Raw genomic sequence first — 12765 nt, 5'->3', positions numbered from 1 at the left:
TCTCAACATAGACTCTAGACTCTATGAATTCTCCTAACATCAGTTCAGGCATGGGTAAAGAAACCTGCTGACTTCTGTGTTACAATGTCTCTCAGCCAATGATCCAGTACTCCTCCAGGTTGAATACCACAGAGAGAAAATGTTGAAAATGGCAACAGTGCAGAATGTACTCACCAAGAATGGCTTAGCAGCACATTACTAAACAATGTAACTGAATCCTAAAGAATATTGCTAGTAAACTGGATATATGACAGATGATGTGAGAACCAACAAGAAGGAAAAATGCACTTGACCTCATCCCACCAATCTGCCTGCCATAGAGGCATTTGTTAATGGCAGTGTTGCTGAGAGTGAGCACTGCACAGTTTCTGTGGACATGAAGTCCTATCTTCACATTGAGAGCACCCTCCACTATATTGGTCAGTAATACCACCTTCTCAAAAGCACCGGGGATGGGCAATAAATGCTGGCCCAGCTAGTGATCCTCATGTCCCATGAACGAATTTTTAAAAAGCTGGCTTTCTTTTGAGATTATAATACAGTTTTTGAGTTAGAATAACATTGTAAAGTTTCTGTTGATTCTGCTTTAGACCAGTATAAAATAATATTAGCACAAGATAATCTTATTAATTGCTGGACTGCAGTAGCCATCCTGGTGGCAAAATGATTTGCTCTGTGAATTTGCATTTGGATCCATCTTGTTCGGGAGTTTCTTTTGGCTGTAGGAATAGGCAAATCCTTTCATGCAAGGGCTCATGGCTATGCAGTATAGACAGTATTAAGCCTTTTAAAGAGCTTAAGATTTCTTTCTTTCAGGAAAAAGACCTGACATTAACTGAAATAATTCTTCAGAGGCTGACATCCCATCACCAATCACCTTTCATTTACAAATGCATAGCCTTTGACAATTGCCTCTCACTGAGTCAATACCCCTTGACAATCATCCTTTTATATCCACCAGGTCTCTCTGATTGGACCACATTAACAGCCCCAATCAGGGAACTCGTATTCTTTGATGTTCAGTTGGCTGACTTTGTTATAAGCACCACATTAACTTTAAAATTCCTCAGTATGGCCAGATTTCTTTAAATGGACACTTATACAAGATAGAAGTGACAAGGACTTTTCAAGGATAATTGGACTAGGCCTATTTTTGATTTGTTTTGATTTGATGCCAAGTTGCAACTGAGCCTTTTTTTCTGGTATGCTTTATATTGGTTTCAATATAACTGCCTATCTTGATATCATTGTTGAAAAGCTGCAGAATAGTTCAAGCCAAGTATTCTTTATCCTTTCTGATGAGAAAAACCCAGAATATTTTAATTCTGTAGAAGGCCTTTGCTGAATGCCTGCTTGTGTTACAGTGTCTTGTGATGACATTGTAAAATATCATGCCCTCATTTCAAACTGAATGCAGAGCATTCAAAATATATTTTTTATATTCTCCCCAGAGTAATTGGAAAATTAGGATAACAGTTTGCAATTATACACAACTCCTGATGTTGGAAAAATGTATCAGAATGCTTTATATGTCTGAGCATGAAATGAAACACTAATAAAACTAAAAGTATTTGTAAAAGTGGAATTTCTATACAGGGCTAAACCAGCAGCATAAGTAAGTGTTCAGAAAGCTTCTGAAGACTGATAGGGAGGATGCAATGCAAAGAGATTTTGGGAAGGGAATTCAAGAGATGTAAAGGCTGAATGAAAATGAGCAGCATCCATTCAAGGCTGAGAAAGAATCAGGCAAATTGGGAAATAGGCTAAGATGGACTTGTATTGATAGCTAGACCACCCCAACAAATACTTGGGAGAAGAGTCTGATAGAATGTACATAAGCCAAGCCTCAGGAAGTCCTCAAATATTGACAAAAATAAAGAGCAGTAAATGCTGGAGATCAGAAGGAAGCAAAAACAGAATTGCTGGAGAAACTCAACAAATCTAGCAGTATCTCTGATAATAGAGAAAATATGTAGATTTAGATATCTATCTATCAATCTTAATATCTCTCGATATAGATAATAGAGAAAATAGAGTTTATGGACCTTCTAGAGAAGGGTCACCAAACTCGAAACATGAACTCTGTTTTCTTCACAGATGCTGCCAAACCTGTTAAGTTTATTAAGCATTGAATGCTCCTTTGCACTGAGGTAATGAATGGTAAGGAAATTGTGATGAGCTGAAAAAAAAAATTGAAAATTAATGTGAAGGGTATTCATGTATTGCGTAATCATGAAGATCATTAGAAAATGAAATGAAGTATTATTCAACAGAAATGATTGGTGGTGGATTATCACAGGTAAAGGGTTGGCTGGAAAATGGGAAGCCTTCAAAAATGAGATAACAAGAATCCGGAGACAATATGTTCCTGATTGGGTGAAGAGCTGAAAATGTATTGCTGGAAAAGCGCAGCAGGTTAGGCAGCATCCAAAGAGCAGGAGAATCAACGTTTCGGGCATGAGCCCTTCTTCAGGAATGAGGAGAGTGTGCCAAGCAGGCTAAGATAAAATGTAGGGAGGAGGGACTTGGGGGAGGGGCATTGGAAATGCGATAGGTAGAAGGAGGTTAAGGTGAGGGTGATAGGCTGGAGTGGGGGTGGTGGTGGAGAGGTCAAGAAGAAGATTGCAGGTTAGGAAGGTGGTGCTAAATTCGAGGATTGGGACTGAGACAAGGTGGGGGAAGGGGAAATGAGGAAACTGGAGAAATCTGAGTTCATCCCTTGTGGTTGGAGGGTTCCTAGGCGGAAGGTGAGGCGCTCTTCCTCCAGCCATCGTGTTGTTATGGTCTGGAGATGGAGGAGTCCAAGGACCTGCATGTCCTTGGTGGAGTGGGAGGGGGAGTTGAAGTGTTGAGCCACGGGGTGGTTGGGTTGGTTGGTCCGGGTGTCCCAGATGTGGTCTCTGAAATGTTCCGCAAGTAGGCAGCCTGTCTCTCCAATATAGAGGAGGCCACATCGGGTGCAGCAGATGCAGTAAATGATGAGTGTGGAGGTGCAGGTGAATTTGTGGTGGATATGGAGGACAAGGCGATAGGTGTAAGGAATGCTGGATGACTCGAGAAATTGAGGTTTTGGTCAAGAATACGAAGGAAGCATATGTCAGGTATAGACAGCAGAGATCTAGTGAATCCCCAGAAGAGGATAAAGACAGTAGGAGTATACTTAAGAGGAAAGTCAGGAGGGCAAAAAGGGGACATGAGATGGCTTTGGCAAATAGGGTTAAGGAGAATCTGAAATGATTCTACAAATACATTAAGGGCACAAGGGTAACTAGGGAAAGAATAGGGTGTCCTAAAGATCAGCAAGACAGCCTGTGCGTGGAACCGCAGGAGATGGGGGAGATACTAAATGAGTATTTTGCATTAGTGTTCACTGTGGAGAAGGATATGGACGATAGAGAATGTGATGAAATAAATATTGATATCTTGCACATGTCCATATTAGGGAGGAGGAGTTGTTGGACATCTTAAAGCACATAAAAGTGGATAAATCCATGTGACCTGATTAGGTGTACCCTAGAACTCTGTGGGAAACTAGGGAAGTAATTGTTGGGCCCCTTACTGAGATATTTGCATCATCAATAGCCACTGATGAGGTGCCGGAAGACTGAAGGTTGGCTAAAGTGGTGAACTATTTAAGAAATGTAGGAAGGAAAAACCAGAGACGTATAGACTGGGCAGCCTGACATCGGTGGTGGGCAAGTTGTTGGGAGCAATCCTGAGGCATAGGATTTACATGTATTTGGAAAAGCAAGGACTGATTAAGGATACTCAACATGACTTTGTGCATGGGAAATCATATCTCACAAATTTTAAAGAAATAAGGAAGACAATTGATGAGGGCAGAGCAGTGGACGCGAGCTATATTCAGTAAGGCATTCAACAAGGTTCCTCATGGTAGACTGGTTAGCAAAATTAGATCACATTGAATACAGGGAGAACTAGCAACTTGGATATAGAACTGGCTCAAAGGTAGAAGACAGAGGGCAATGGTGGAGGGTTGCTTTTCAGACTGGAGGCCTGTGTCCAGTGGTGTGCCACAAGGATCGGTGTTGGGTCCACTGCTTTTCGTCATTTATATAAATGATTTGGATGTGAACATAGGAGGTATATTTAGTAAGTTTGCAGATGACACCAAAATTGGAGGTGTAGTGGACAGCAAAGAAGGTTACCTCAGAGTACAACAGGATCTTGATCAGATGGGACAATGGGCAGAGAGATGGCAGATGGAGTTTAATTTAGATAAATGTGAGGTGCTGTACTTTGGAAAGGCAAATCAGGACAGGACTTACATACTTAACGGTAAGATCCTGGGGAGTGTTGCTGAACAAAGAGACCTTGGAGTGCAGGATCATAGTTTCTTGAAAGTACAGTCTCAGGTAGATAGGATCATGAAAAGGTGTTTAATATACTTTCCTTTATTGGTCAGAGCATTGAGTACAGGAGTTTGGAAGTCATGTTGCGGTTATACAGGACATTGGTTTGGCCAGTTTTGGACTGTTGTATGTAATTCTCTTCTCCCTCCTATCGGAAGGACGTTGTGAAATTTGAAAGGATCAGAAAACATTTACAAGGATGTTGCCAGAGTTGGAAGGTCTGAGCTATAGGGAGAGGCTGAATAGGCTAGGGTTGTTTTCCTGTAGTGTTGGAGGCTGAGGGGTGACATTATAGAAATTTATAAAATCATGAAGGGCAAGGATAGGATAAATAGACAAAGTCTTTTCCCTGGGTTGGGGGAGTCCAAAACTAGAGGGCATGAGTTTAGGATGAGGGGAAAGATTTAAAAGGGACCTATGGGGTATTTCTTTCACACAGAGAGTGGTGCATATATGGAAAGAGCTGCCAGAGGACATGGTGGAGGCTGGTACAATTACAACATTTAAAAGGCAACTGGATGGGTACATGAATAGGAAGGGTTTAGAGGGATATGGGCCAAGTGCTGGCAAATGGGATTAGATTCATTTGGGATATCTGGTCAGCATCGACAAGTTGAACGAAAGGGTCTGTTTCCATGCTGTACGTCTCTATGACTCTATTCACCCTCCAGCCCAATTGTTATCAATTTATGTTTCTGTCCAACTGTCTTCTCTTTTTATTTCTGCTCTATGCCTACCTATCATTTACATCTTACCCCTGCTCTCCCCCCCAAAAAAAACTATTTTCTGGATATAAACCAACATTTTCCTAGCTACCATCAGTTCTGAGAAAGGGTCATTAGACACAAAAAGTTAGCTTTGATTTCTCTTCACGGATGCTGCCTGACATGCTGAGCTTTCCAGCAACTTGTGTTTTTTTTTCTGATTTACAGCTTCTGCAGTTCTTTTGGTTTTTAGTAAAGATTCTCACAATCTACCCCATCAAATAATTTTATACATCTCATTCAGATACCCCTCACAGCCTTCTTTGCCCCAGTCTATCCAGCCTATCCTCATAACTGAGACATTCCATCCCAGGCAACATCTGGTGAATCTTCTCTGCACCCTCTCCAATTTCTATCAGTTCTATTGTACAACTGATACAGTAAAAAATGAGACAGCATTCCTCCAGGACTAAGTTGCTACATGGACAGCACAAACTACATGATTGTCCAAATGGTAGCATAAAGTGCATAAGAAGTGCAAGCCACACAAATTACAGTGTAATAAAAGAATGATAATTAATAGACATTATTCGAGCAGCGATTCAAAGTCGTGCAAATAAATTCAGATGGAAAAAAGTCCGATCAGACAGTGTTAAGAAGCCTGATGGCTTGGGGGAAGAAACTGTTGCACAGTCTAGTCGTGAGAGAACGAATGCTCCGGTATCTTCTGCATGATGATAGGAGGGAGAAATGATTGAGTGAGAGGTGTTTGGGGTCTTCCACAAGGCTTCCAGCACTAATCACTGTGGTACATTGCTTTCAATCACAAAGATAACACTGAAAATTACCCTTTGCCTTCTATTTATAAGCTACTTTTCGCATCAGTTTGCCAACTTCCATGTATCCCATGGGATCTTAACTTTTGGACCAGCCTTCCATGTGACCTCGTCAAAGGCTTTATTAAAATCCATTAAACCACAGCAAACATTTAGTCACATTTTAAAAAATTTCAGTTAAACTAGTCAGACAGGATCTCCCTCTAACGGCTCCATGCTGACTATACCCGATTAGTCCCTGCCTTTCCAAGTGCTGATTAATTCTGTCTTTCAGAAATGTTTTTCAATAATCTCCCTACCATTGATGTCAGACTAACTGGTCTGTAATTACCTTGCTTTTTTCTGCTGCCCTTCATTGACAAAAGATTCACATGAGCTATCCTCCAGTCATCTGGTACTTTACTTGTGGCCAACAAAGTATTAAGCAACTCCATCAGTGCCCCAACAACCTCCTACCTTTGACTTCCATAGCAGCCTGGGATCAGGCACTGGGAATTTATGCACCTTCATGCCTGCTAAAGCATCTAATATCTCCTCCTTACTAATCTTAATATGTTCTAGAACCTCACCATCCCAACTCTGTGAATACAGATGAGACATATTCATTTACACCCTCAACCATGCTCCATGTAGGAGCAAATTACTGCAGATGCTGGAATCTGTAGTGAAAATAAAAAATGCTGAAGATCATAGTGGGTCAGCCAGCAATCGTGTAGAGAAAGCAAGTTAACATTTTAAATCTAGATGATCTCTAGCATTTTTTGTTTTCACTGGCTCCATGCCAGATTGCCCCTTTGGTCTCTAAACAGGCCCCCACTCTTTCCCTGGTAATCTTTCCCTCTTAATATAACTGATAAAATACCTCACAGTTTTCCATAATCTTATTTGCCAAAGTTATTTTGTAGTCCCTGTTTTCCCTCCTAATTTATTTTTTGGGCAAACCCCTACATTCTTTTTACTCTTGAAGGATCCCCCCTGTTTTTAATGCACTATGCCTAACAGATGTTTCCTCCTTTTACTTTATCAAACTCTCTAAATTCCTTGACATCTAGTGTTCCCTGGAGTTGCTGCCCTTGCCCTTCATTCTTAGAAGAAGATGCTGGCCTTGAATTCTCACTATACTGCTTTTAAAAGATTCCCACTTTCCAAATGTAGATTTACCAGCAAGTGGCTGCTCCCAGTCTATACCAGGTCCTGTTTAATTATGTTGAAATTGTCCTTCCCCTAATTTAGATTACATTGTGTCTGCATCATTATTATCCATTTCCATAATGATTTCCAACCTTACTGAGTTATGGTCACTCTTCCCAAAATATTCACCCACTGAAACTTTAACCACTTGACCACTATCATTCTCCAGGATTAGGTCTAGGAGTGCCTCATCTCTCATAGGACTGTCTGTAAACTGGCACAAAACACTCTTCTGAATGCATTTTAAAAATTGCCCAGTTGAATTGGTTTCACACTAAAGTGATCCCAGTTAATGTTAGCAAAGTTAAAATCGCCTACAACTATAACCTTATCTCTTCATACATTTCTGTGTTTTACTATATATCTGCTCCTCTTTCTCTCACTGACTGTTGGGAGGCCTGTAGTCTAATCCAACTAATGTAGTTGTCCCTTTTTTATTCCTAAACTCTACCCAGATGGCCTCATTTGAAAACTCTTCTAGACCATATTGCCTCATTATTGCAATAATGGTTTCCTTTATTAATAATGCAGTGCCTTCACTTCTCTTATATCCCATCATCATCTTCTATACCCTGGAGTACTGAGTTGCCAATTCTAGCATTCCTTCAACCATGTTTCAGTGAATGCAACAATATCATATTCTCTCATGCTGGTCAGTGTTATAAGTTCATCCACCTTTCCAGTCAACCTCCTTGCATTAAAATAGATAGAATTTACTTATCCTGCCATGTGTCTTATCCTGCCATGTCTTCTCTGCCTAATAGCATTCCTTTTACATCTGATTGTTCCCGACATAATATTAAATCTGTGCCTCATCCCGCTGCAAAATTAGATTAAAATCTCCCGCACAGAAAGATGAAACCTCTGCAGCAAGGGAGAAAGTTTGATAGTCATTTGAACTGAAAACAACAGATACTGGAGATCACAGCTGGTCAGGCAACATCCATGGAGAGAAAGCAAACTTATGTTTCAAGTTTTGATTCCTCTTTATCAGATCTGAAGTGTGGATGGACAGTATTTATACTATAGATCGGGGTGGTGGTGGGGGTGGGGGGGGGGGGGGGGGGGGGTGGAGGGTGGGGTGGTGGGAATTCACAATTTGAAGGTGTTGATCTCAATATTAAGCCTAGAAGGCTGTAAAGTGCCTCATCTGAAAATGAGATATTGTTCCTCATTTTAGAAGGATACATTTCCTGTAAGAAGTTTGATAGTTTGTTGCATTACCATCATAACATAGAGCAAATTTTAAAAAAGTACCACAAAACAGTTATGCAAATAAAAAATATATAAATTGGTGATATTTAAATTTTAAATAAGATTTAGGAGGTACATAGTTATTATTCCAGTGACAAAGGGAACAATCCAAGCAGAATCTAATAGGGGCCTAATTGATTATGGTAGGCATGAACTGTTTGGACTGAAGGGTCTGTTTCCATGATATATGACTTCATTGCTCAATGACTATATGACATGGACTATGGTAAGATTGTGGCAGAATCATGTGAAATGTATGTGAGAATTATCTTGACAAAAGCAACTCGTTGTGTCTTTTATGCACCTGCCTGTTTGCGAGACTACTGGGAAGTAACAGAACATAACAATCATCAGTTTTAATTTTTACTTTTCTTATTTTAAGGGAAAGAGATCACAGCAGAAAGTTTTATGGAAAAGCTGGATAATGGAGCACTTCTCTGTCAGCTGGCACAAACATTACAGGAGAAATTCAAAGAAAACAGCAGTGAAAACAAAGCCGCCAAGGTAAGAAATTTACCATAGTTCAATCAATACTGGAAGACATTAAGATGGTGACTTTTTAAAAAATATTTAAATTTCACCCATAGCAAAAGGCTGTTTTGGTGCTATAGATAGTTACTGTTAAGCTGGGATTGTGTATCAAGTTAAGTGATTGTTTAAATCTGGATTTCTATGTTGTTTCAGGTATATGACATTGAAATAGGTAATTCACAACCAAACTACTATTGCTGTATTTTAGCATTTGCAGATTGTTTGTGAAGAACTTGAATCAGTAAATAATAAAAAATAAAGAAAATTTAATATATACTTGTGATCTACAACACATCAGACCTTCAAATGTATAAAATGCCAGGAATTCCAAACCAATGTATCAGAAACTGTGTTAAAGTTTGTAACTGGTTATTCTCAATTTTTAAGAGTACATTTTCAGAGTTCCCAAGGGATACTTCACCTTTCATTTCCGCAGATCAAGAGTTCCTTTTTGATTTTCCACGACAATTAGATACTACAAATGATGCCTTTAAAACGTATTGCCATTAAGCTGGCAATTAATAGCTCATTAAATGCATTCTTATATCAATTGCATATAATGTATGTATATTTCATCCAGAGAAAACTGCTACAATAGAAAGGCTACACAAAGTTGTGGGCACAATGAAAGACTGGAGATTGTAAAATGGTGGCTGAGCCATTTCCAAGGATGGCCTCCATAGCAGCATGTTTGTGAGCATGCCACCACAGATATGTCATGCATGTAATACGAGCATGTGGAATGGACAGATTACTCACTCAGACCCTAATACAGATGTGGTTTTTGAACTGCCATATTGAACTTCACTTAGACGCTTGTAGCTGCATGAAGGCCCCCATGTTACATTAGTGTCATTTCAATGATCACCAGAGAACTTTCAAATGAAGATCTTTCTCCTCTCTTTGGCTGCCGCAGAGTGATTGGAGATACTGTGTTAAGTGTTGGAAGAGTTCAGAAGAGTTGTTGGTGTCTTAGATATTAAAAGAAAGTAGCTACAGAGATAGTGATTGTAAATGGTTGTGGATTCTGGAGAAGAACCAGAGGATTGGAAAACTAGCACCTGATTTCAAAAAGAGGCAAAAAGTGCATAATGATAATCTGATTAAGCAGAGTCAGGTTGGCTTCATGAAAGGGAAATCACGTCTGACTAATTTATTCGAGTCATAGAGATGTATAGCATAGAAACGGTCCCCTTGTCCATGCTGACGAAATATCCCAACCCAATCTAGTCCCACCTGCCAGCACGTGGTCCATATTCCTCCAAACCCTTTGTATTCATATACTGATCCAGATGCCTTTTAAATGTTGCAATTATATTAGCCTCCAACACTTCCTCTGGCAGTTTATTCCATACGGTAAAAACAATTGGTGGGCGGCACGGTGGCACAGTGGTTAGCACTGCTGCCTCACAGCGCCTGAGACCCGGGTTCAATTCCCGCCTCAGGCGACTGACTGTGTGGAGTTTGCACGTTCTCCCCGTGTCTGCGTGGGTTTCCTCCGGGTGCTCTGGTTTCCTCCCACAGTCCAAAGATGTGCAGGCCAGGTGAATTGGCCATGCTACATTGCCCATAGTGTTAGGTAAGGGGTAAATGTAGATGTAGGGGTATGGGTGGGTTACGCTTCGGCGGGGCGGTGTGGACTTGTTGGGCCGAAGGGCCTGTTTCCACACTGTAAGTAATCTAATGACTGCAGATGCTGGAAACCAGATTCTGGATTAGTGGTGCTGGAAGAGCACAGCAGTTCAGGCAGCATCCTAGGAGCTTTGAAATCGACGTTTCGGGCAAAAGCCCTTCATCAGGAATGATGAAGGGCTTTTGCCCGAAATGTCGATTTCAAAGCTCCTTGGATGCTGCCTGAACTGCTCTGCTCTTCCAGCACCACTAATCCAGTTTATTCCATACACCTATCACCCTCTGCGTGAAAAAGTTGCCCTTTAGGTCTCTTTTATATCTTTCCCCTCTCACCCTATACCTATGCCTTCTAGTTATAGATTCCTCCACCCCAGGGAAAAGACTTCGTCTATTTATCCTATCCATGCCCCTTCTGATTTTATAAACCTCTATAAGGTCACCCCTCAGCTTCCGATGCTCTAAGGAAAACAACCCTAGCCTATTCAACCTCTTCCTATAGCTCAAATCCTCCAACCCTGGCAACATCCTTGTAAATCTTTTCTGAACCCTTTTAAGTTTCACAACATCTTTCCGACAGGAAGGAGACCAGAATCCAATGTCCTATATAGCCACAACATGGCCTCCTAACTCCTATATTCAATGCTATGACCAATAAAGGCAAACATACTAAACACCTTTTTCATGATCCTATCTGCCTGAGACTTCACTTTCAAGAAACTATGAAACTGCACTCCAACATCACTTTGTTCAATTTGTTTTTCAAGGAGGGCTCAACCAGATGCATAGAGGAGAAATAGTAGATTTGTTGTACTTTGACTTCTGGAAGGCATTTTTGGCAAGGTTAAGTGGTAAGAACTCATGGTATTGGAGATAGTATATTGGCATAAATGGAGAATTAGCTAATTGTCAGGAAACAACAAGTGGAGTTAAGGGCCACAGACTTGTGGAGCCAGAATCCTGTGTATATTTAATATATAGATTCTTGATCAATAGAGGAATCAAGGGTAATGGGGAAAGGGTGGGAAAATGGCCATGAAGAATGTTGGATGGGCCATGATCCTGTTGAATGGCACAGGAGACTGGATAGGCAGACTGGCTACTCCTATTCCTATTTCTTAAGATTGTATAGCCTTTTTTTAGAATCCCGTGGAGACAGTGTGGAGACAGACCATTCAGCCCAACAGGTCCACAATGAACCTCCAAAGAGTAACCCAACCAGATTCATTCCACTGCCCAATACTCTACATTTACCCCTGACTAATGCACTGAACCTACACATCCCTGAACACCATGGGCAATTTAGTATGACCAAATTCACCTAACTTGCACCTCTTTGGATTGTGGGAGGAAACCAGAGCACCTGGAGGAAACCCACACAGGCACAGGTAGAATGTGTAAACTTCACACATACAGTCAACCGAGGTTGGAATCGAGCCAGGGTCCCTAGCACTGTGAGGCAGCAGTGCTAACCACTGAGCCACCGTACCACCTATCCATTCTAAATGAATGATATTTGACTTTTCCAATGAGTTCTGAAGAGCTTGAAGGCTTCTGTGCCAGAAACCCGGAATTACCAATGGGAACTGTAGTTGAAAATCTCTTTAAGTTCTTATTTTTGAGAATTCAGAATAAATAGTACCAACCATTAACATAGTCTTCAATTTCGAATTGGATTTGGAATTCCTGACGTTGTACAGGTACAAATTTCAAATCCATATCCCACAAAATTTCCTTTCTTGTCCTAATTTAATACAACTGGTTCCCCTCAGTATCTGAAAAGGCATAGAAATGGAGGCTAGGGAACAAAGAGGGCATAATGTACAGAAAGAGAGGTGGAACGGGGTTCTCAGTAGAAAACTACTTTTCTACTCAAGGGAAAAGCGGTGAAAGAACAAATATTTGGAACTGAACATACTGGACATGACAGAGCTCCATGTTGAAGTCATCATCATTACACACTCACTGGTATGATTGTCCACCTAGGAAATTCCTTCTCATTGTTGCTGTGGGTTCTTGCTTGGCTGATGAGCCCAGTTCTAGCGCCTTATCTCCAACCACACATTTGATAGATGTTTCTGGGAGATGGAAATATTTCCTGGCCTTGAGATCATTGGCATTCCTTTCTCCTGTTTCTTTTCTGAACTTTGTCTTGCAGACTGGTGATTGCGAGTCAGACCAGTATTTCTCATTTCCAATGATTTGCATTATATTTCATCTGCATTGTTCCTTTTCATTCACTGAACC

At 40.7% G+C, this 12765-nt stretch overlaps 1 protein-coding gene across 8 annotated transcripts in view; it reads left to right on the top strand.

The window, feature by feature from the left end:
- gas2a (growth arrest-specific 2a) overlaps nucleotides 1–12765 on the top strand; it is a 257222-nt gene that overhangs the window by 97909 nt on the left and 146548 nt on the right. For all 8 annotated transcript variants that reach the window (XM_072592740.1, XM_072592743.1, XM_072592738.1 and 5 more), the window contains one exon: nucleotides 8741–8862. In XM_072592740.1, the coding sequence (XP_072448841.1) occupies nucleotides 8741–8862 (122 nt within the window). The remainder of the gene's footprint in view (nucleotides 1–8740; nucleotides 8863–12765) is intronic.

Source organism: Chiloscyllium punctatum, chromosome 22, assembly GCF_047496795.1.
Source record: "Chiloscyllium punctatum isolate Juve2018m chromosome 22, sChiPun1.3, whole genome shotgun sequence".
Lineage (NCBI taxonomy): Eukaryota > Metazoa > Chordata > Chondrichthyes > Orectolobiformes > Hemiscylliidae > Chiloscyllium > Chiloscyllium punctatum.
The sequence above is the reverse complement of the archived record's forward strand: the minus strand, read 5'-3'. Positions and strand labels throughout refer to the sequence as shown.